The 25,760-nt window shown below is 38.9% G+C and overlaps 1 protein-coding gene across 4 annotated transcripts in view; it reads right to left on the minus strand.

Moving 5' to 3' along the window:
• Positions 1 to 25,760, minus strand: part of TTC26 (tetratricopeptide repeat domain 26) — a 48,715-nt gene that overhangs the window by 22,755 nt on the left and 200 nt on the right. For 2 of the 4 annotated variants that reach the window (XM_014964157.1, XM_014964158.1), the window contains exons 2-12: positions 25,438 to 25,575; positions 24,965 to 25,057; positions 19,399 to 19,513; positions 11,521 to 11,570; positions 9,772 to 9,917; positions 8,295 to 8,466; positions 7,819 to 7,893; positions 6,479 to 6,581; positions 2,427 to 2,482; positions 642 to 695; positions 163 to 226 (exon numbers count right to left, since the gene is read on the minus strand). In XM_014964157.1, the coding sequence (XP_014819643.1) occupies positions 163 to 226; positions 642 to 695; positions 2,427 to 2,482; positions 6,479 to 6,581; positions 7,819 to 7,893; positions 8,295 to 8,466; positions 9,772 to 9,917; positions 11,521 to 11,570; positions 19,399 to 19,513; positions 24,965 to 25,057; positions 25,438 to 25,575 (1,066 nt within the window). Of the gene's footprint in view, positions 1 to 162; positions 227 to 641; positions 696 to 2,426; positions 2,483 to 6,478; positions 6,582 to 7,818; positions 7,894 to 8,294; positions 8,467 to 9,771; positions 9,918 to 11,520; positions 11,571 to 19,398; positions 19,514 to 24,964; positions 25,058 to 25,437; positions 25,576 to 25,702; positions 25,753 to 25,760 lie in introns of those variants that run through there. The other 2 variants (XM_014964156.1, XM_014964159.1) reach the window with 2 other exon arrangements.

Consider the following 25,760-nt stretch of genomic DNA (forward strand, 5'->3'; position numbering starts at 1 on the left):
TTGTTTTAAGCTATAAGCTAGACTTTCTGTTACTCATACTATAGCAACAAAATGCCTAGCAATAGTCATGCTAACAGTCACCAGTAAGACAAAGATATGATGGTATATATTTGGATGCTGTAAGAAGGATTACATAATGGAGAAAGAACATTTCAAACATACCACATTCGCTGGCTGATTCACCCACCAACTGGAAGAACTGCTGAGCAATTTTCAGGTGATCTCTCTGGGAGAGGAAAAAAAAATAAATTCAAGATAAATTCCACAGTTGATGGCACAACACACAGTGAAAATACACTCTGAAGAACAGATGGGGAGACAAACCAGCGCTGAAGTAAAACCAGAAAAGGTAAACGTGCCATGGTATGTGCCTAGATACACAAGAACACTGTAGAAAGCAAACAGTGTTTTTGGAAGCAGGACAGAGAAGCCAAATTGAGCTTGATTTATTGTCAGGACTAGCAACAGAGATTTGCATTGCACTCATTCTGGACTGAGTATTGGAGGAAGAAGACTTAAAGACTCTGATATCCTGCAATCTAAATGAGAAATTATTGCCTCTTTAACTCCATTCCAGTCCCTACAGATCTGTTCGCATCCTACTGTTGGAGAAGCTGGAGAACCTCATGGGCTTCACTCACCGAGCCCATTTCTTGTCCAAGTGCTGCATTTACCACTCCTTTGAGGATGTACTCCTGAAAAAAAAGTAAAAAGTATCAGAGAAGACAAGGTGAAGATTTCAAGAGACACGTAAAAGCTTGCTTGTACATTATTTTCTTCCTAAATTCAACTCTATCCCAACTCAGTTTAATAGGTAGCTAGTTACTATGATACTACAGTAGTGCTTCAGCACAGTAGTATGAAGTTCCCCCACAAGTACGCAAAGGCGTTGTGTGTTTTTTGGCAAGTCTTAGGCTCAAAGACAACGCACTGTAATAAACACCATAACATACTATCATGTCCTCTTCACCATCCCATGGCCAATAATCAAGCGCAATGCTGTCATATTAATGCACAGATCCCACTTCAAGTATCCATATAGGTTAACAATAACCACTACCATCCTTGCTAGAAAATGCATGGCGTTTCTCATCAGGGCAAAAATATCAAGAGGTGTGTGCTCTGTCGTCATGTTACTCTACTGAAATTAGGAATACGAGTAAAGTACCCTGTAATCCCTACTATGAGATACAACTATAGTTTAATTCGTGTCTGAGCAAGATTTTCTCAGTATGTCACAGATTCATTTGTCTTATTCAAATCTTACAATTAAGAGTTATAGCTATTGAAGTAGCTACTCCTGATAAACCTGGACAGCCCTGTCACAGATGTAAACATGGAAAAAGAGAAAGACATGTACGCAGACCAACAATGGAGGGCAAGAAAACAACCTGAGAGTACTAGCCAGTAAGCAAAGTAATCATTTTGGCACACCATCCTCTAACCTACAGGCGTCATGACAAAGATGAAATTTGAGAAGAACTGAAGGAGAATATGCAAATAGTTTTGCAAGTCTTAGCAGGGAGTTCCTTCCAAATGTGAGTGAGAAAAATGGAAAAAAAGCACAAACATACTAATTTCAAAATGTAATATCAAGAATGATATCATGTTATTTAATATTACGCACTTATATGGGGGAAATGTAGGCTAAAGGACCAATAGCTGCAGAAAACTGTTCAAGTAAGTTTTGCTACACTGAAAAATGTGAGAAGTGAAAAGCAACAGTAGAAGACACTCTTCAGCACAGAATCTGTGTTTCTGGAGTTTTCCTTTTCCCTCTCTCCATCTAATCCTCACACAGACTCATGAAAGGTCCTTTTCATGCTCAGCTATGTGACCTTTGGAAAATAAACTGCAAAGAGGAATAAATCAGAGACTAAAGATGTTGGAATAGCTACAAAAGAAAATTACAGTAGCAGCCAAGGGACACTGCGGTTTTCACTCATTGCAGCCAAAGTGAGATGGAATTAGAAAAGACCTATTATTTAAACTGTTTAATTTAATCTAGCTTGTTTTTATTGAAATGGCTTCAGGACAAACCACAGGAGCATCTGAGTTAGTAGATCTGCAGGATGGTAACCATCACCAGGGCAGAAGTGACAAGTAGCTGCAGTTGGAAGAGGGATTTTATATATGCACTAATGGTAAGCTCACTAGAATCAAGTCTGCACGCAACAGAGCTGTATTCTTACTGACCCCAGGTGGTATGGCAATAAACGTGCTAAGTACTCACTCATATATGCTCATATATAACACTTTAGGCATGATCATAAAGTCTATTGCTGATAAAAAGATGGAGAACACAAAAGTTTTACAAGTGAGAATGGGGCAGAGAATGTCCTCAGAATCCTAGTTTTGTATGTGGCAGATTTCATACCGACTTATAACCCCTGTCTTTATGTACCATTACATCAATTTCCAATTACCTGTGGAGCTGTAGGTTCCAGGTCCTTAATCAGGTTATAAGCCTCCTGCACATCATCTGAAATACCAGATGTTAGAATGCATGACAATCCATAGCACACTGTATTAGAAGAAATCACTCATCCTCTACAACATTCCTCAATAGTCACAGTCTAAGAAATAAAGCATTTAGACAGGAGGAGAAAGGTAACCATAAATCATTGTGAGTTTATATCATGATGGTGATGGTTTTCTAGAACTCAAATAGCAAACATGGAGTGAGTAATAGCTTCTTTATTACTACAATTTTCCTAGTAGAGATGACTTCGCCCCCTTGTTCATAATCCAGTGGCTGCCTTCTCAACAGTACAAGGTCAAGATAATAAATCCATCATCTTCCTGTCTTTTCTCATATTTATTTACCCCTAAAAGAGGAGAGGGTAACATGATTCTGAAGGGAAACTTCATCTTTTCCCTATCAATACTTCAAAATCTGTCCAGCAACTCTTACCTGATCCTAATTCTAACAAGCAAAAAGCATTACTAGTATTGAAATTTAAGTGTAAAGTTTGAATTCAATAAACAACTTCCTTCCCACCCAAGAAATAAGTAAGCGGAAAAGATCCCAAACTTTACCTAAATCAGAAATGATGTCGGCACTATGGTCTGCTTAGTAACCTAACCTAGTGAAGGTGCCCTTTTTAATGGCAAAATTTTGTTAATCCAGAACAAGCCGTATCAAACAGAAGTTTTTTTTGCCAGTACATATCATCCATACACTGTGGGGACAGACTAGCCAAAAGCCATCACTTTTTATCCCCCCACCCCAAAAAAAAAAAAAATAAAAATATGGGGGTTTTTTGTTGTCTTCTGCTAACTCAGCTGACTAACAACCAACACCCCAAAAAATGTCAGCAGCCCTTATTTTCATCAGTGTAGACCATCAACACAGAACTATGCTCTTCAGGCTCCAACAGAAGCCTCCAGCTAATTTCACTGGAGCAGATTATGACTGGCCACAAACCCTGCTAAAAAGTCACTACCTTAAAGAGTTGAAAAAAAATGGGATGCATGTTTGTACTTCTGTCACTCCAGTTCAGAGCATGTCTTAACGCAAACCTACCTTCATCAGACACCTTGTAAGTCTTGGAGAGACAGCTGTAGTCATCAGAAGTAAAGATTTCTCACATCCTTAACTGATGCTGCTACACTATCAAGACTTTAAAATGTAAATTTATCTTAACCAGGGAAGAGGTTTTAATCCTAATTCCCCTTGGCCTCCTTTGTCAGTATGTAAGTCATCTGTATAACACAGTGAAGAACAGAACCTAACTAATGAAAATTACTGCAAGGTTGACAGTAAATGAGTAAACAAGACTGATTTTTAAGTAATCCCAAAGATGTATTTTGCTTCTGTTTAAGTAGACTTAATTTGAAACATGTATTATTATTAACAATATGAGTGGGCAAGATAATTACCTATAGTGATATTGGCAACAATAATACTAGATGGAAAGGTTTCCATATACTTTCCATATTCAATACTAGATGGAAAGATTTACCAGTGCCAAAGTGTACTGACTAACCCAATGTATAACTGGTTGTATGGATAAAGGGGTAGTAGTGAATGCTGGATACCTTGGCTTCAGCAACGTCTTCAACATAGTCTGTTATACCTTTGTCATAGCCAAACTTGAGAGATTGGACTGGCTAAGTAAGATGATAAGGGGACGGAAAACTGGCTGGACTACCAAAGGACAGTGATCAATTGTACAAAATCCAACTGGTGGCTCGTTACTAATCAAAGCTCCAACTGATTGATACTGCTGTCTCCTAGTAATGACCCAGACGATAGGATAGAGAGTACTCCCAGACAATAGGATAGAGAGTACTCTCAGCAAGTCTGTAGATGATAAAAGACTGGGGAGAAAGCTCCCAACTATTGAGAAAAAGCTCGACAAGATGAAAAAAATGGGCTGAAAGAAGTGTCATGAGGTTCAATGGAGACAAAATGCAAATCCTGCATCTTGTTTGGTTTGAAAAAATCCTAAGCAACAAGACAGGCAGGGTGCTGACTGGCTAAAAGGCAACCTGGGGGTCCTGACAGACCAGTGCACCCCTGCAGCAAAGGAGGCCAACTGCACAGGGGTTCACATTAGCAAGAGTGTAGCCATCAGGGCAAGGGAAGAGACTCTTCTCCATTTGGCACTTGTGAGTTTGCACCTGGAGTACTGTGTTCAATTTCAGAATCCCTCGATCAAGACAGAGATTGAAATACAGGAGACAGCCCACCTGAGTGCTCCCAGGGCAGGTGGGGGCCTGAGGAGGGACTGAGAAAACTGCATTTGCTTAGCTTTCAGAGGAGAAGGCTCTTATCACTGTCTACAACTAACTAATGGGAGGGTACAGGGAAGATGGGAGACAGATTGCACAGGGTGAGACGAATGGCAGTGGACACAAGGTGGAACAGAGGAAGTTCTGGACAAGGCTCTAACCAACCTGATCTAATTGGACCTGGCTTGAATAAAACATGCTAGACATCTCCAGAGGTCTCTTCTCACTAATAATCCAATTCTGATATTTACCTAGAACTCTATACATTCATACAAAATAAGGCAGATGGTAATGTACTTTTAATAATACATAATTGTGACCATTTGAATTTACTTGAAAATGTACACCTAATTTACAACCATGATGAAATTCAAATAACTTCATATGAAACAAGTAAGCTTATTGTCATTCTTGAGTATCAAATAAAACAAAATAGAATTGGCATATTTTGTGAAGACTGTGATGTTTGCACATCAGCAAAGTCAGATTAATATGATTTTACTGCACGGTATTTGCTGCAATAAGAATTTCTGTAACTGCCAATAATCATCAGTAGTGGGATATTCTAATATTTGTCAGAGTTTCAGTTGAACTAAGACAATGAGACAGTGTTTCAATTGCACATGCAAACAAAAGGAGGAGTCCTGGATATACCTGAGCACCAAATGGAACATATTGCAACTACAAAGATTAAATCTCACCAACCTTGTTGATTATAAATCATAAAGATATTACTCAGAACAAGTATCTGAAACTCCAATTCAATCACACTATAAAAACCTCACAGAGCTTTTTCAATGTACTATGGCTATGTACACTCAGATTCTCTGATGAACTTATTAGGATGAAAAGAATATAAATTTGGTGTCACTTCTGCCAGTAAAATATATCTCATTTTTTCCTGGTAATTTTTCAACATTTTGGAAAAAAAAAAAAAAAAATTTGCAGGCATAGAGTTTATTTGTTTAAAAATTAAGACAAGACATTTTTCTGGTTTCAGATGCTCTGGTCACCTAAAGGTATTTTTTCACTGTTACAAAATACAAGGCTTATAAGAAAGCAGGGGATGGAAAAACAATCTTCATGTCACCTTGTATTAGAAAATGGCAGTTAACACCTACTCATCACTCAGCCAGTCAATCCAGGTGTTTAATACAGGAAAAATATGGGAGGATAGCAATGGTTCTGAAACTAAACTCAGACAAAATTCAAAAGGGTCAGCCAACTAAAGAGAGAAACAAGCAGGAAATCCTTTCCAACTGATTCTGGCTACCTACCCGCATTCTTTAAGAGCTGTAAAGTAGATTTGGAATGAAATGTCTTGTTGACAAACTATAGCCTTGTTCACAGTCACTTTGGCTCATACTGTGTTTGAGCTGTATTTACAGAAATAGTCTTCCTTGCCTTCATAGGACATACACCTACCATTCTCACACATTTAGGCAGAGGAGAGGTCCTCTCACTGTAAACATATAAACACCACTATCCCCAAAGCCATCTCCTGCAACCCAAGAAACCTCCAATACTCTGCTGAAGTAGATTTATTTGACTGCATACAATTAAAGCCCTTCTCTGCAAGCCATGGGAAGTCTTACATCACTATTTTCCAGAGGAACAGAAAATGAACTAAATTACGTTTTACTGCAAAGGAAAAAAAGCATTTCATGGAATAGTCGGTTGTGAGCAGATGAATGAATGTCATCCCTGAAGCTATGAAAGGGACAGGGGAAGGTGTCTTTACCTTGCCGGAGATAGTAAATCACAAGATTCAGTCTTGCCTCAGGAATAACATCAACCAGAGGAGGCAGGACCTGCAAAGCCCCTTCTCCTCCTCGGAACACCACCTGCAGAGAAAAGCAGCATATTGATAATTGTGTATTAAAATCTTGTCTATGATCTCTTAATTCAAGGAAATTAATCTTTAAATTACTATGTTAACAGTAGGAAAAGGTCAGCGGTACTGGCATTAGCATAATCCCTGCTTTAATATAAATATAGAATTACAACCTGTGACAATCTTTATGTTGAAGAATATAAAGTATTTAATCCATCAGTAAAGATTAACTTCTTTCCGCTTTTAGCGGCTCAAACCAGTGATACATTATTTATCAAAGATTTTAAAGCCATACATTATATATCAAAGATTTTAAAGAATAATACGGCCTGAGATAGGAGTGATGGGGACACATACAGAGTTACAATTTGCTTATGATGAATTCATATGAAAAAAATTAGGGTAACAACTCTACATTCCTTTAGAATGCCACAGGGTCCTAAAACGATCCGGAGCTGTCAATTTTTTAAACCTCAGTTTCACATGACAGTTCCTCCACCAAAATCTAACATACTTATTCAATAAGCCACTGGCAAAAAGACCAACATTCACAATAAAGAATGTTAACTTACAAAAGTCCAATTTGAAAGCAGTTTTAAGTCTTGGGGAAAAAAAGTGTTGGCTTGTGACTGCTCTTGAAAAAAGACAAAGCAAGCAACTGCCCTTCGTTAAATAAAGGGAATCTACTGTTACCCGTTTACCAAAGTAATGCCACCACCGCAGGGAAAATTAACAGGTGATTAGAGACTCTTTTACTGCAGAACACACAAGTATTTTGGCTTTTATCAGGCTCTTTTCCCCTATGAACTCTTGTTTAGTACTTTTTGGATGAAGACCATTTTCTGGATTTATCTTTAATTCCACTCACATCGTTGTCCCACTAAACAAGAGTTGAGGGTCAGACATTCTGACTGATTTCTACAGTGTCCTTATTGACTGAGCTCCACAAAATGTCTTGCAAAGGTCTTCTTACAGCACACAAATTATTTTAATATGCCTTCAGGGGTAAAAGTAACAGCATTATTATTTTTTGACACAGTCTCAAACTGACAGGGAAAAATTCCAGGAAAAAGAATACATTTGATGGCACATTGATTATACAAGTAGGATTTCTGAAATGGGACTTATAAAGCAGAAGAGATACAATAGGGTCTGCAATTCCCAAGATATTCCATTTCATAAATCACCAAGAAAAGCTCTACAAATAAGCACAGTTCATATTAAATCCAAGAAATCACATTACTCACCAGGTTGTGTTTAATGAGTTCCTTGCCAAACTCAAAAGACGGTGAGGCACTGTCTGTCAAATTCTTGAGCTCTGCCTGGAATGACACATATTCCAGAATTTTGACATGAAAATAAAAAAGCACACAAGTATAAATGTAGCTTCATATGAGCCCCAAAACTGATTGAAAGACATCTCCAGCAGTACTGGGTCACCGGAAGATTTTTGCCCTCCCATTTCTATGTGATGATTTTAGCAACTAGATAATACATATATAGACATAAGGTCAAAAGTGGACTGGGAAAACTGGTGCATACATGTGGCCAGATGGTTTAATACCAGGAAAACAGAAATAGGTGACATTCCTAAGAGAAGGACACAATGACAAGATAAAGGACATCATCAACATTACTGATTAAGACAGATAACACAGAAAAGAAACCTGTATGGAATTTTGAACTAAAATAAAGGTGAACCGAAGGGCTGTCCAGCAGATACCTCAGCAGCCTTCCCATTGTAGAGTCGGAAATGGTTACAAGCCTTAAGGTTAAGAGCAATGGTGCTGTCAGGAACTTGCTGAAGATAAACAGCTAGCACTTCCTGAGATACATCATAGTAATCCAGTTTGTAATAGCATAGGGCCACATATACATTCAGAGCCAGGTATTCCCTGCAGGAAAGAGGATTAAAGAGAACATTTAAATCCCACCAGATAGTTATACTACAGAACATTACAATCAGTGATAAAGCTCTCACATGTCTATACATCTTTTACAAGCACATCAAAACTGGGTTTTCTGAGAAATGCTTAAGGCTTTTAGAGCTCTAGTTTGCTAGCTAAGATTACACAGATACAGACCCAGGTTCATATTAGTTTTTTCAATGGCAGCTACTGTGGCTTTAAAGAATTACCCACAAAACTTTTGGCTTGCAGATCTGGGAAATGGTGGCAACTTCACACTAAGGAAATGCACTGAACATGAGCACTGTATTTGGCCTGGCAGAATAGCATTTTCTATGCAATACATACAAAGACATTTAATATGCACATAAAACTTTGAAAATATTTTAATGACCTTATTATCTTATACCAAGTACAATTATTTCAAAAAATCTTTACCATTAAAGGCTATCAAGCCAGAAGAACTAGACAGAGAAATAAGACAGGCATTTGTGGAAACAGTAAGTAAAAGTCTAATTGTTATGAAGATTACTCTGTTACTCATTTAGCTTTGAGTGATTGCTTCTACAAGACTTGGAAGTTAAAAATCTCTTCCCCAAGAATTACATGACATACATACACACATTATGGTGGACTTCTCCGAAGTATTCAAGAGGAGATACATAGCTATCTTTAGCTATCTTTTGGTAGTATTTTGGAATATCAGTTTCCATTTTATTAAACAATGCTTCCAGCCACTTAAGAACTCAATTTGTTCCTTGATAAGTTCTGAACTAAGAACTTGCAGAATGCGATAGAAAGAACCATCAACAAGTGTCATAGCAGGATAAATAGAAACGCAAGGAATTTCAGACTTAAAGAAATGAAAGGAACTCTCTACATAAAACCTAAGAACTGAACCTTTCTTAGAAAGGCTAAGACGTGAAAGAGAAGTCAACAACCACACGCAAGGGACACCAGACTGGCCATCAGAGGGGAAAGAAAGAAAAAGACAAAGCAGGTACACAACAGAACATTTCAGAAGTAACAAAACTAAAAGAAAAATCTCAGAATTAATTACATGAAATTATTGCTAAAAGCAAGCAACAAAAAGCAGACCTCTTTTTAAACATGGATTTTTCAATAATGCTTTGCAATGAACAAAATTAAAGGGGCTGTGACTTGTGCACATTTTGTGGTGGGAAAGAAACACAGTAATTGGGGCAAATATCTACTTTCAGAAACCAAGCAACTAGATGGAATTCAAATACCAACAGTATCAGAGACAGTGCAATAAGGTTTAGAGATGCCCACCGATTATCAAGAAGAATGCGTTTGTAGATATCAATAGCTTCTTGGTAGTGGGACCGCATGTAGTGGATAGATGCCAAGCTAAGCTGATCTTCTGTAATGTCTTGCAGATTCTGGTGAGAGCTCATCAGTTTCTTCTCATCACTAAACTAAAAAGAGTGTGACACATTCTCAGCAGAGTTCAGCAAGAAAAACATTTTAATTTGCTGGATTAGTTTTGTCCTTTCTGGCAAACAGAAGGTGATTCATATTAAATATCTGGAAAAACTCTGTTACTTTAAAGTTAATTTGACCAGTGGAGCAAGCCAAACATTAAATAGGCAGACCAGTTGAAACTAGATAAATGAGAGGCTAAAACTAAGCACATTTTCCTTCAAGGTGTGATTTAGACATAATTACATGTCACAGTCCTTGATGGATAAGAGGGGAAGAGCTGAATTAATTATTTCACAAACAGAATTTTGCAACACAAGATTTGACTGTTATTATTCCAGCCAGCAGAAATTTTGCTGTTTGTAGATCCAAATCTTGTTTCTCATGGATAGCAGAAAAACGCAAGACTTGCCAATACACATGCGCTAATTTTCACAAGACTTCTTCACAGCACTAACAAATTCTCTTTCGTCAGCCCCTTAAAATTCCAGTTTCTTTAACTAAATGGTTTATTTTTAAAAGCATTGATGTATAGCACATAACACACACGGATAAAAACAAGGAACACAGTTAAACATACCCATTATATTTGTATTACAATAATAAAGTTGAGGCTATTCACCTTATCAGTCTGATCACCTACTTATTCCAGCGTTTCCCTTTGCTGGTTCTGTTGATTCAACAGTAATTATGTATTTCTCACACACAAATTCTGTCTTATGTATTGTTTTTTCACCTATCTGCTCAGTTTTCTTCAAATCCTTTACCTCCCTCTCTGAGCTAGTCACAAAATGATACTCCAGTACAAAGGCAAGAGAAGTTGCTTAACAGAACTAAAGGCAATGGGCTTCATAGTTAAAACCCTTTATTTCCAAAGACTAACTTGATGAACTAGGAATTACTTCTCTTTATCACAGACATCTGTAAGTGCCAGTGCCACCACAAGTGTTTTAAGATTTCTCTCTTAAACTTAACAGAGATTTAAGTAAAGAGATATCAAAGCTAATATTCAGGATTTATACTTTCTTTCACCCAAAACTCAGTCTCTCCAGTAGTACAATACTTAAGTACAATAAGATGGTACAAAACCAAATTTAAGGGAAGCAAGTAAATGAAACATTTAATTGTTGTCAAAATTAAAGTAAATTTCATGCTATAAACGGTATTACTTCTTGGATACTGAATGACTTAGGAGGATCAGTAATAGCATAGAGCCCATTTTGGTCAAATTGCCAAGTATAAGACAGCTGCAAGTTAGGAAAATTTGTTACACTTCAAAGAAAAATAGTGGCTTATACATTTCTGATTCTATTCAAGTTCCTTATGATCAAAAATACCACCAGGTTCCTGTTGTATGACTTACATGAATTGTGTTGGTAAGACTTTCCTTAGATACATGCTGAGGGCATCTATTCTGAAATCATGTTTTCACACTTACTTTCTCCTTGACATTTTAATAGAGTAGGACGGTTATGGAAAATGTTTGTTCTCCTGCCACCACAGACATTTAAATTATTCTGCCAGGTTGCCAGCAAAAATTACACATTACCAAATTGAAAAGAAAACAAACAAAGCATGAGTGAAGAAAAGACATCATACCTTATGTGCCAGGTGAAAGAGTAAACGGTTCTGGAGACGACTCTTAGGTGCTGAAAGGAAAATTTGGTAAGTAGTGCTGCAAAGAACAACTCAGGTTGTCTCTCTTTTATTTTTAACTCTCTTTCTCAATAAACATGCATGCACCCATATTTTTTCATTAACTAGCCCAAGTACAGTTCTTCACTGACAAAGCCTTTGCAGGTCATGCCCTGCGGCAGGCCCTACCAATTTTAGAGCAGTTTTCCTTCCTATCTTCATTCCCTGAGCATTTATTTTGAAATCCATGTGGAAAATAACTTTTCATTGGCCTCTCTCTTCCACAAGCCTTAAAACTTCTATGAATTGCACATTTCCCTGCAGGACCTACTGGATAATTCTCTGCATTGATTTTTTTTTTTTTGTGGCACACAGCACAGCATCTTTTACAAAATAAAAAGCAGCAAGAGATAAACTCATGATCAAGGCTCATTCTATGATGTGTCATATTTGAAGTGAGTTGTGATTCATAATTCCAGGAAACTTGTCAACTTCCAGTGTATTGCAAAACCCATTGTTGCTACCATTTTGTTATGTGTGGACGTTATACTTAGCTCTAGTATTTCTTCTGTCCTTAGGAAAAAAAAAAGGCACATGAAAGAACCCTGTAGTCAGAGCAGATAAGATTCAACCTAAGACATGGCAGGGAATTTAAAGGAGACATCTCTTTCCTAGAACCACTAAAACTCATGAAATTTCTTGCTCTAGCAGGATTAGGAATTCCATGTGACAAATTGTTAACTGTAGAGCTTTAAATCACTAGAGAGAGCCTTGTTCTTCACTGAGAGTGACAAAGGTCCTCATCCAACAGAGCTATTAATTTCTTTTGCAAGCAATCTTCCAAAAAGCCTTCCCTTGTTTCCTGCATTTTCTTTAGCCTACTCAGTTAATGAGCACTCTCATTCTTGCTCAGACCAAACAGCTGGCAACCTACGTTCCACAGAAAGGATGTTCATGGAATCTTTACAAAAAGCAGAATTACTTACTGTTTATGAGACCACAAAAGTGCAGAGTTAGCAAAGCAATGGCCTGTAACACAAGGCTATAATTCTTCTGACATCCTGAACCATGAAGGAGGGCTCAAACCACCAAAACCTCTTCCCTCCCCAACTCCAAGACAGTATTTTCTAGTAATAAGTTAGGTTTCGGTGGTGGTTTTTTTTAAAAGCAATTTAGGGAGAGCTTTCCAGACTTCTTACTCTTTCTCCACATAGTAAGAAAACTTTGTAATACAGTGGACAATGCCAAAACCCAGGCCATTCTCATCAGGTTGGCAGTGTAAGGCTGTCCACCTACTTCAAACAGGTACAGCAATTATTTCTCCCCTTTCCTCCTTCCCAAGCTGTGTTATATTAACCAAGTGCCTAGAAAAAGAGGACAGTGCGTCATATCTTTAAAGAACTGCTAGAAGAGAGAAGTCCCAAAAGGCAAAGGCAGTATGAGAGCATTCACACACAACCACATCATCTTGCAAGGTATTACTAAAGGAGTATCAAGTTGTTAAGAACCTAAATGGTCTTCAATCTAGGATATATGCAGGAATTCTCATTAGCCTAATCATTAATTACAATTAAAATACAGTCCTGTCAATATAATAAGCAGAACCATTCTATATCCACATTCAGTATCAGCAGCTTCTCTTCTCCCAGTGCCAAATGCATTTTTTGAGGAAGAAAAGGAAACATATGAACAAGGTGAGATTAGTTTCCAGAAGGAATCCGGATATGAATATTGGATAAACAAAAAAAAAGGTTTTCTGACCTACAATCAATATTGTTTAAACATGAGTAGTAGTGTAACTGACATGATACTTACTACATTCTAGAAGTTATTTCATCTGTTGAGTTAGAAAGTTAGAGAGCTGTAATTTAAATGCATGTTCTTCAAAATGTTGTCAGCAATGATGCTGTGGTAATTCCGCATGTGCCCCAGCATTAATTGATAGGTTTTAATATCAAAGTTTAGAAGGGCTGCACATGGACCCCACATGTGCTTTTGTGTGAAACTTAAACCAGCCACAACCACTCTTTACAATTCAAAACATTTGGTCATCAAAGACTCCAAAAATACAAGCAGGACAGATTGTGGGATTTACACTGAAAATAACATATTGCATAATCACAGTACTATGGGTAAAGACACCAATGTTCCTTTTTTTTGAGTAGGTTTTCTTTTTTTTTTTTTTTGAGTGGGTTTTAGCATTAATTTCACTGTGAAAATTGTGACTTGCAAGCAATACTCCCTCAAGAATCTAAACCGAGGAATTTTTTTTTTTCACTGGTCAACCAATGACTGCAGTGCTGCCTTTGCAAACCTGGCATCTGATCTGACATCAAAATTATTATTTACTTCTTGGCAAAAACTGGAGGGTTAGCCCACGTTATCTGACACCTAAGAGTAGGCAAAAGATGAAACCTGAGTTCTGATGGTGTGCATGGACAGATATATGGGGGGAGAAGAAACGCCCTGCTTCATAAGATATGATACGATACTACCATTTTATATTCTTTAAAGTGAGAAACTTTTCTACTCAATGTCAACCAGAGAAGGAAAGAGGCAAAACCTGAAAAAATATAGTCCTGTCAATATAGTAAGCAGAACCATGGACACATTCAGTATCAGAGGCTTCTCTTCTCCCAGTGCCAAATGTGTTTTTTAAGGAAGAGATGGAAACATATGAAGAAGGTCAGATTAGTTTCCAGAAAGAATCCAGTTATGAATATTGGATAAAACTGTTGCCAATCACTGGAGCTGGAAGTGATACAAGCACCTCATTAGAGATAATGATTTTTAAGGGACTTTAAGCTTGTTCTCTTATTGCTCTCTGCTGCTGCTAAATTTCATTGTCACTGATCTATTAATGCCACAAGGAAGCACAATCTTCTTTTCCTGTCCTACTTTTTCAAGACAACTACTGCACACTTTAAAAAAAAAAATAAAAATCAGTACTAAGCAATCTAGGGGTCATAACAAACATGATGACAATGACGCATGACAACCAACTGGACCTTGCTCCAAGTCTAGAATTGGCCTTGTGCTAAAGACATCACTGAGGTAGCTGGATAGGATATATCTCTTTCCAGCAAGGAAACACATCGATATTCCTATGCTAGAATTTTGGTCATAATGAGTCCTGATGTTCCAGGCACTAAAATCATAGTCGACGTATTGATCTTAAAATCATTCTGTATATTTTTACAAGCTGACACTGAACAGGCACCTACTGAAGTCTTGTTAAAACATAATAAACAGCTACAGTAAGAGTGAAGACAGTTATCTCCACTAGTTATTAAACAAAAAGTTAAGCTCACTAGAAACGGCAGCTCAGATTCTTGGTGGGTTCTATATTGCTGCCACAGGCAGTAGGATGACAAAATACAGTGATGGACAATCTGGCATTTGTAGCCTCTCGTAAGAGTGCAAGGCAGTGCTGGCCATGCACTCAGCATTAACAAATCCCATCTAGCAGACATAATGCATATGCTATAGCAGCACTTCACACATAAACAGATGTGGAACACATCTTAAACATACATAGCATGAGCTGGTAGGAATGGAACAGTGCTCCAGACTAACAGCACAGAACATATGACCAGAGGAAACCTTATTCTCCTGTCCTTGAGAAGCAGCACCCTGCTCACCTTAGAGCAGTAAGCTGAATGAAACCACAGTCTCACTGGTGGAGGGAAAAGTGCTCAGAAAACACATGGTCCAACAGTGAGGTTGACACTTACACACACCTGAATAGCTCATCTGTTCAGAATTTTCTTGAATGAAATTTACAGAGGACATTGAAATTTTCCCATTCCAAAAAATACTTAAAAGCCAGTTCAATTACGTTCAGTTACTTGCAATATGTATACATTTCATTTCAGTCATGTAACTTAAAGATCACTAAAGCAAAGAACTATCAATTATTCCTGTTCTGTAGCCTCCACTATACTTTAAGAAGCAAACCAAGAAAACAGGGTTAGTAGTTTTTAAAGTTTAAATATGTATAAATTGATTTTTCACTTGTGCACTTTGAAAGTTCCATGTATCAAACCCTGCTGGTTCAAAACCACAGCTAAAATCCAATGAAAATGAACCACTGTTCTTGAGAAATACAGTACAAGCAGAAAGTAGATAATTTTGCACATAAGTAAACATGCAGTCTAAAAAAACCAAGAAAACCCAGCAACTTTTCCATGCCTGCTTGTAACTGCACATTTTCACTGGTGACAGCTATCTGACACCTTGCAAAGAGTGGTACATGCATAAGCAAAACTGGTTTGGACAACGTCATTGTTCTTCCTAACCCGTTTCTGTTCTGCTTTTGTACAATGTTGCTCCTTTCAGTAGAGGCTGTGAAACAAGAAGTGTATCTGTTCAGTTAGACCACATTCAGATCTGACACATGCAGAGTTGTGAAGAAGTAATTACAAAGCTTTGCCCATCAAAAATTACAAGGGAGGGGGAAAAAAAAAAAGAGAAGAAAAAAACCCAGTCTGGAACAAAACATTTTAATGACTAGTTCAGGAACACAACCCTGTCTGTGCATGAATCTTAAATTTAATTGTAAAATTCCTTTTATCCTAAAAAGACTGGTTTTCACAACAGAATTAACTGCAGCCCCACTTATGTTCATATTTTGTGGTTTAAAAGAACACTGTTAGTTCTTGTGTTTTTCTCCATGCAGTGCTAGCCAATGGCTTCTGAGAGCACTATGCAGGCTTCTAAGCACTAGGATCAATTTCCAAATTGCCAGGATCGCTCTACAAGTGTGCCACACTGAGTTTCTGGTTCTTGTCCTTTGCAAGGCACTGGAACTGGGAACGGAACATAAGATTATTTGTTTCTATAACTAAAAAAACACAGTAATTTGTTATTATTATTTATTAAACCAATATGAAGACTTTCAGCTCCATTCTCTCAAGAATAGATGGGCTAGCACAGAGCATGGAAATATATATGTTCAGCCAACGTATGACAGCATGGATGCAAAAGGACTAAACAAAGCATAACTTGGTAGCTTCACTATGGGATGACTATGAAACAACAGTAGCTGACTTGAAGTAACTCTACCTTCACATTAGATCCAGGAACATTAGTAATTATAATGTAAGGGGACAGCAGAGCAAAAGGAGAAGCCAGAAATATCTGAAAGAAATTTGGAAAAAAGCCTAGAGGAGATAAAGAAAAATCCTTCTTTGAAGGTTTTTCATTACAGTTGTACTTTATTACCTTTTTGCTCTACTACTAAGGTTATATTTGCAGTAATTCTGGTTTATATGACTTTTGATACACAGATTTATTCTTTCCCGAGAGTATGTACCATGAAGTTTTAATTAAGTAACGACAAGCTAAGAGAACACATCTATTATAAATAAACATAAAACCCTGCTACACAAGAGATTGCGCACTATACATCCTGTATGAAATGTAATAATTACCTCATGGCTTTTAATGCTAATTTCTTAATTTTTAAGTATCCTGCATATTTTTCCTCAGATAGTTAACAATAATTGTCTTAAAGCAACAGCAACAGTACATGGCAAGAATAAACTTCTACTTGATTTCTAGATATTTACATGTTTGTGTGGAAAACCTATTCCAGAAAGCCAGCTGACATTTATGTTCCCTTTCACACAGAGATTCCATCACAGTGGAAATGTAGAATTATAGGTGAAAACAAACTATTTCTCCCTCATTTGTTTTAGCACTATGCTACTTTCAGGCGCTTATAGTAACTGCGGCAATAAACATCAAATAGTATGCAAGAATTCAGGCAAAATAATCCCAATATAGCAAAGGTAAGCAGCCCAACACTAGCACTATCTATCATTTTTTTCAGCAGTATTCAAGGCAGTACTGGATAAATGGTGTTCTTCTAGAGACTTCACCTGTTGTGTCTATATCCAACGACATACTTTGCTTCTTCAGGATCTTTGCAAAACCATGGAAGAGACCATCAGATGTCATGGCTTCAGCTGTCAGTAATATATTGTGAACAGCCATAACTGATGCAATCCTAAGATATTAAAAAAACTAAAAGAGGATCTCTGGAGTGAAAATAAAATGATGCAACCTCAATGTAAGAAAGACTGAAGTAAGGGGAGTGGAAAAAGGAATATACAACACTTGGAAGCCTCCAGTGGAGAAAGGACAAGTGTTACAAATCTTCAGCTACTACTGCCTCCCCACCAAGCTTAAGTAGCCAGAAATCATTGGTATTACAGTACTCAAAAGAAAGGTTTAGCACCTCACTATAAAAACTGGCATGCTGTCCTTCTTAAACAATTACATAAAACCCAGGACTGATATTACTAGCATGAGAACTCAGTTATTCTCTGTTCCCTCTGTCAGCTACACTCCCTATATCTTAATATTCCTGCCCTTTCTCCAGCACCCAAGAGCCACTAACTGCACTCCCAACCCTGCCGCTCACTGCGCTACTGCGAGCTAATCTGAAGGGCCATGAAAAAATTAACCTTCCCTCACTTACAGCTTACAGTTAATAAAGGTGCATGCCCAGCTGTGTATCTGTCATCTCTAGAACAGATTACTGTAATTCACATTGCTGACAATGACTCCAACGGGTACAGGATGCAGCTGCTTGATTCCCCCACGGCTTAGGTCACAGTGACACCTCAAGCTCTTTGCACAGTTATTCTTAGATTCCAGTTCAAGTCCTAGATTTTAATCTCCGAAGCTCAAATTTGTGGTACATTAAAGATTAAATTATCTGTGGATATGAGAAATTTACACATCTTGAACAATACAGATCACAAAGCTGTGTGTGAAATTTTTTACAGTTGGAAACAAAACATTTCCAGTTGTGGTATTGGAGCTCAGCACGATCTTTCAGAGGATTTTAAAGGGATACAAGAATCTAATTATTTCTAAAAAATACTACAATACTGTCTTTTTTGAAGGCACTCCTCCACAGTAGCAGAAAGTACACCACTATTTCCTCCCTACCCTATTTTCAGCCCAAGACTAGAAGACTAAAGAAAGAAGAAAAGAGAAAACCCATACTTCAATAAGAGTTTTATCCTAAAAAGGTAAGAGCTTCAAGTTGACCGAGAACTTCTATATCACTACTATTAATTCTATTTAGAAAGCACAAAGATATTATGGTTATGGGAAACAATATAAATCACTAAGTTAAATAGAAAGTGATGGGTAACAAAGTTAAACTGCAGCAACATTATTAGGCTGTAAGAATTGCCTTGGAATCTAATTTCCATTCCCATACTTTAAATGATCCCATGCACGTTCAGATTAAAGTAGAACTGTAACACTGTGACTGCGGTGAACTCAACGCCTTGAAGAATCACATACCTAATATCTAACTTACGAGGCAACAAGACCACATACTAAGTGACTCCAACTATGTAAACTGAGTTCTTGTCCATATCAAGGAGAATGCCGAACTCTCTCAGATACTTATTTTTTGATCATATGAAGCTAATTAGCTTCATCTGTACTGGCTCAGACATGGAATCAGTCAAAAGAAAAGTAACCTTTTGTTGCTGGTCAGCATATGCTAGGTTTTGTATTTAGAAGTTACTATGAGAAATTATTTCTATGATTCTATGATTTTCCAGATGCTTCTTTTAGTTCCAGTCACTCCACCTGCCCAAGATATTTTTAGGAAGCAAACTGCATCATAACTCTACTGTTAAATCAAAAAAAAAAAACCCAAATCAATCCACAACCAAAAAACTCAAACCCAAACAATTTTGCTCAAAAGCATCATTTATACCTATAAAAAACCCAAATATTAAATACTTTTTCTGGAAATCACTTTAATTGTTCAAGTCAACAAGTAGTCCTGTCCATCAGAGACCTACATCTCACCTTTCAAGGCTGCTTGTTCAGCTTGCGTATACATTCCCAGAAAGAAGTATGTACAGGCAAGGTTCACCCAAACATCTGGATTACAAGATGGTTGTTTGGTTAAGGCCTCATATTCCTGTAACAGAAAGGAGGGTTGTTTTTTTAAAAATGGTAATAGCACAGACTTGTAGTAAATACCATTCTTTCTTCCACCATTTTACAATATATCATTAAATTATTGAGATCACAGGATTTATTCACAAGTGCACTGGACTTCTTACAACTAAACTATTACATTTTAACATAAGATATGTTAACTTCACCATTTCCCATTTTAAAATTTACAGCCAACAGCTACAGGAAACCACTAGATACCATATTCTGATCCTTCTTACACATCCACATTCATTACATATCCCTTAATACTGGTGCATAAACTGCTTCATTTCTTGTTATTTGTGAGACGGTAAAAACCGAACAGATCAATCTTTCAATCTACTTTTTTAAGAGATTGAAAAATTTGCAGCTACTGAACAGTATTCCTGAAGATAAACATATTTATATTCCTGAAGATAAACATATTTGCTCTGTGTAACAATAGGTACTAAAAACAGAGGCAGGGAGACCTCTCTCTGACTTTTTTTTTTTCCCCTCTGTCAGGTTTCTGTTAAATTCCTAGGAACAACCATCCCAGTGAAAGTGCCTCCTGCTGGTGCTCCAGTTCTCCATTCAGCCTTGTCTAACAGGCAGCATAAGGCAAAGCAGGCAGGGTAACACAAAGTTCTCGCATGACCCACTGAAAGAATGCCTTCCACATACTCCCAATCACCATCAGCCTTTCCTCTCTCCTAACAACACAACCCCTTGCCAACTCTGTACTCTTCCTTCAAACATATGAACTGGAATTTCCCTCTGCCTAGGGAAAGTTTACCAGATTGTGCCACTATGGTTGGAAGACTTCTTACCTCTGGGAAAAAGGCACAGATGTATATATAGCACTAGTTAAAATAAGCCATGCCCAAAGGACAGAGAATCCCAAGAACAGAAACATGCTGACAACAATAAAGTTTATAGTTTGCAAGCATAAAGATTTTTTTTTTTTTCTGTTGCCAAGTGAAAGTAAACTCCACTCCCAAACAGAGAAGATATCGGTAAGGTATGTCCTTAAAAGCCAGCTCAGTCTTGCCAGTACTTCAGCAACTAGCTGTCCTTTAAGAAGCATAAAAATAAAATTAAAAAAAAAAAAACAGTAAAAAAGAAAACATTCACATAGAAGCCAACCTTTCCTACTGAGGCCAGTTCAGTCTTGACATACGCCTGTCACGAAGCTCTGAGAGACAGGCCACTCCTGTTCATTGGGACCATCTGGAATCTTTCAAAAACCATCCAGATTAAATGCACCCAAAGGTCTCTCTCAGCTATGGCTTCAGGCAGATTAATTAGAAAAGACAAAGTGCATAAACACAAGTCATGTTCTGGCTTGGCCATTCAAAGCAAGCAATAAATAAAGAGTGCTCTAGCAGCACCAATGTGAATCTATGGAAACACAGTAAATAAAAACGAGGACTATTACTGCTCCTTGCCCTGTAGTTCTGGGCCATGAGCCCAGACTATGCGCTCTTTCCCCTTTCCTCACTAAGAGGCATTCAGCATCAGTCTCTCAGAGACTACTTCACAAGAGCTCTCTCCTGCTCCTCTCCAAAACACCAACCTGTGGTATATTTTTGCCAGCCAGGAGCACAACTTCTTGCTTTTTCACCCTACTCCACCTCTCGCCTGTATCACAGGACACATGGCTTTTCCTCAAAACCTACAACTATGGGCACCTACTGACAATGCTGATGGGATGCAGTGGGATTTTGCCCAGTGCCCTTATTTCTTGTCTGGATTCTCCAAGCCCATAAACACAGACCCTGAAGATCCAAGAAAGAGGCTAGCCTACAGGGCTGCCCCACAAGTACTCAAAAGAGGTGTGGAGATACTAATTGTAACCTGGCTACAGTCATGACAGAGAATCCTAGAGAACTTTTCCGAGCCAAAAATCCATCTTTAACTTTCTAGCTTCAGCTGTCAGGAACTTCAATGTACCTGTATTCTCACGCTTCCAGCAGTACTCAAGCAAGACCAGATGCTGCTTATGAAGGAGCCATTACTCTAGTATAGCCCAATTCCTTTCACGATTTACTATTTGAAATTATCCTGAACAGTAAGGGTAGACAGGAGGCCCTGTCCAGTGAAGAGGTGAAATGTCCCCTGATTCTCTGCTAGGAGGGAGGTGGCAGATAAGAGAGACTGCTGGAATTGGTGGCTGTTGTTGGTGAGATTTTGACAGAAACAATGCATTGAAGACTGGCCCAGGGACCATCCTTTGCTCTCACACATGTGGCTGATGAACCAAAATGGCATTACCTTGTCTGGCGGCTGTACCGTGCCAGCATCCTGTGCAGTGCATGGTAATGTGCAGAGTGCAGATGTGAAACCTGTTCTTGAACCCAACCTAGCACTGCACCTGCCCTTCCCAATTCCTCTCTTATCACCCTAGACCCCAGCTGCTTCAATTTGTAAGATCAGGCAGCTCAGAAACAGAATCATCAGACTGATGCTCTCATTCTGTTGCTTTTTTCAGGCTTAAGATTAGTACTATGAACAAATCATGGCAGGAGGATGGGTAGGTTTTCTCCATTAGGGACAGCAGATGTGGAATACTCCAGAAAACTAATTAGATGCTGCCATCTACTACGGAAGTTCTGGTTGCCAGGAACACGCTAGCAACTCGGTAAAAATGAGTTTGTCAGTGAAGGAAGCTAGACAGTCCCCAGGGAGGGACTGCCACCATGACTGCTGGAAGAGTTGAATCCAGTGCAGCATCATTTGTAAACCGGTGTACAGCAGTAGGAATGATCCCACGAGACCAGTGTCAGTGGCATATCCTTCGAGAAAGGCATCTCCCTACTATGAAGGTGAAAGTGTGACCCTCATGAAGCTGAGGTTAGCACTTTCATCTAGAGAATATCTGTTGGCGAGCCTATGATAAGAGAATGTGAATTGTCTCATGTGAATGTGCCAGATATTTTGCTGTCTTTCTGTCTGGAGATACTCTTGGAGCTGGAGGTCTGTGCATTTTTCATTTTTTCCCCTGCTTCTCCCAGTAGTGGATGATGGCCACCTCACCCCAAGCCTCTCCAAAAGTTGCCATGCAACCAGCATGCCTGGCTCACTACTAAAGTATCATTATAAATAAAAGCAGCATAATTTCTGAAGACCTTCATCAGGTATATGCAATACGAACCATGAACTGGGAATATAGTAACACAGACTATGTGTTGTCACTTGCAGGCACTCAGGAGTGTGAATCATTTATATTATGTGCAATATCACTCTGGAGAACTCTGCAAAATCATCTACCCATAGTACTTTATTTACAGTGCTCTTGGCACACCCCCAAAGAGCGCTCAAAGATCTAGAGGGTATAGATAATCAAGGAATTTGTCCTTGAGAATACAGCAACAATGCCTCTGTAACATAGCAGAGGAGATACGGCATTATACTTCAACCTTGAAGCTGATAACTGAAAGGCAATTCAGCCTCTGCAGTCAGCACTCTTTCCCATGATTACTACAGGCTTGGGAATCATAACTACAGTGTTCTGTCCCAAAAAACTAGGCTGAGATGCACAGGCTCATTTCCTGTATGCCACTAAAAATGACAAAGTTATCAGTCATAAGTGACTGATATATGATAAGACTGATATAAGTGATCTTTCACTTAACACACACACAAAAACCAACCAACCACAAACCATGCATCCAAACCTTTTATTGTCCTTACTTGGGCAGAAAAACGGGAAAAACAGAGGACTCTTGCAGTTTCTAAAAGCCTAAATCAACAGCATCACCTAGTGGTGAATCAAACACAACATACAAAACCTAATCTCTAAAAAAACAAAAAAAATAAAAAAAGCCGTTACCCTTTCGTTGAAGGAAACATTTAAAATCTACTCTGGCTACAAAAGCACCTACTGGGTGTTCCAAATAGCCTGTAATTTCTCCGAAATAAATTCTACTATTTTTGATTTGCATACAAACATTTTTCTTTTCTTTCACTCCTAACTATTAACTCTATTAACTCCTAACTTCTAGATATAAATTAACTACAAGAACTGATTCTTACATTAGTAACCTTTAAATTCCACAACTCTGAACATGAATATTAAGTTACCACTATGTCCGATACTGCTATTCTACATTCTATACCATGTATACTGTCAATTTGATTCACTGAACATTTCCAACATCTCCAAAGGATGATTCCTCTTCAGTTTTTTACGGGGAAAAGTGCCTTGTGAACTTACTTGGAAGCTTTAGAAATTCAACTTCCGCCTCATGTAAAAATATTGTGCACATGATGACTTATTACTATAGTTAAGTACTTAATTTTATCTAAGAGAAATATCATTGTTGTTCCATAATCTATTTCTCTATGGTTATTTGCTTTCATCAATAATTGAAATTATCATCTGTTTTTGATATTTCTTCCAGGGAAATCAAGTCAAAAGACTGCAAAACCAGCTATGCTTCACAGTTATGCTTCACCGTGAATCACAATGGAAATCTCCCCCAGCTGACACTGACAGAAACCAGTAAGCTTTAAATGATGAGATACAGCACTGTATGGACCCAGCAATTCACATCTGTAAGAATACAGCAATGAGACAAACAATACTCAGAAAGACTGAGTTGTTTTCAAATCTTCACTAGCTTATACACAGCCTTGTGGGTATCACCACACCACTCCACAACTGTCCCTGTTCTAGTGTGCACACTGATTCCAGCCCTTGGAGCTACAGAGCAAAGCAGACAACACAGATTTAAGACTTCTACAGAGAAATACACTAGCACTACTGAGAAGATAAAGGGATCCCTGGGACACTGGCAACAAACTGAGTTTAATTGGAGACATAAAGGGACACAGGAGAAATAATTGCATTTGGACTCATACACTGAAAGAGACAAAACAGTACTATATGGTGCAAATATTAAAAGTATAAATGTATTTGAATAATCTACATGTCTTTTCTTGACTTAAAGCTTTTGGAGAATAAGGATGTCTCATTTAATTGAAAGAAGACATATACAACAACAATGAAGTACAATAAATGGCCAGGGGCATCAACTGCTAAGGAAAGAATTACAAAAGCACACATAGTAAAGATAAGCTAAACAATGAATACAAGGATATAATTAAACCAAAGGACATAATTAAAACAAAACTGTGGAAAGCCAGCTGCAAAAAGGGAATGGAAAATTTAGGACATGACCTATGACATCTAAAAGGGCAAATTAGGCTACCGAGTCTAGTATAAATCAGACAGCAGATAACATTAAAAAAGCTCTATTTTAATAGGCAAATACCTTTTTCTTTCCCAATCCGAACTGCTTTCCACATCATCTGCTTTATTACTGTACATTTGTACTTTAATTGGCTGGCAGAACTGTGCCTCGTTACAGAACCTCTTCCTCCTGTTGCCATCAGCTTTATCACGACATCCCTATTTCCAGCCTCAGGGAGCAGGATTTCCCCACCTTACCTCCAGTGCTCTCTTGTAGTCCCCCAAATGAAAGGCAGAGTATCCGATCCAAAGGTCAGTATCCTCCTGCTGCTCACCCACGTGCCGTTTAAACTTCACCCGGAGGAAAGAACATAAGAATTTTGTCAGCTGCCACACAGTTTATAAAGCCCCACAGATAATCGAAGTAGTACTAGGCCCTCAGATCAGGGATGGTTTGACATCTGTGGGTGCTACCGGGGTGGAGCCGGTCCCACATTTCTGAGGGCAGGAGCCGGCAACCCTCACATGCCAAACCTCGTCCTGTGAAGTGAGGGGGGAAAGCGGCCGCCCAGGGGTGCGGAAGGAGGCGAGGGGGACACAAGGCCGGGGAAAGGCTCCTGCCGCCCCGCCGCCCCGTCGGGCACCGGCGGTACCGCTCTCCCGAGGGGAGCGGGAGGCCCAGGAGGGCCCTCCTCGGGCCAGGGTCTCCAACCCCCTCACGCCGCCGTTACCTCCAGCAAAGCGATGGCGCCGGTGAAGTCCCTCAGGGCCAGGAGCTCTTCCAGCTGCGGCACCTTCTTCCCTTTCTTCCTCCGCCTGTCTCCCGGCGGCGGAGTACCCCCCACGGCCGGCTTAGCACGGGAGAGCATCTGGGCAGAGAGAGCAGAACGGGACCGGGTCAGAGCAGGGGCGGGGGGCCTCGGTAAGGCTTCCCCCGCACGGAGGGTGAGGGAAGCGCCGCGCTCGCCCTCTGCCCCCCGCCCCGCCGCCGCTCACCCACCATCCTGCCGCCGGACCCGGGCTCCTGCCTCCGCCGACGGCGCCGTTGCCGGGG

The sequence above is a fragment of the Calidris pugnax genome, unplaced genomic scaffold (genome assembly GCF_001431845.1).
Source record: "Calidris pugnax isolate Ruff unplaced genomic scaffold, ASM143184v1 scaffold44, whole genome shotgun sequence".
In the NCBI taxonomy this organism is placed as follows: Eukaryota; Metazoa; Chordata; class Aves; order Charadriiformes; family Scolopacidae; genus Calidris; species Calidris pugnax.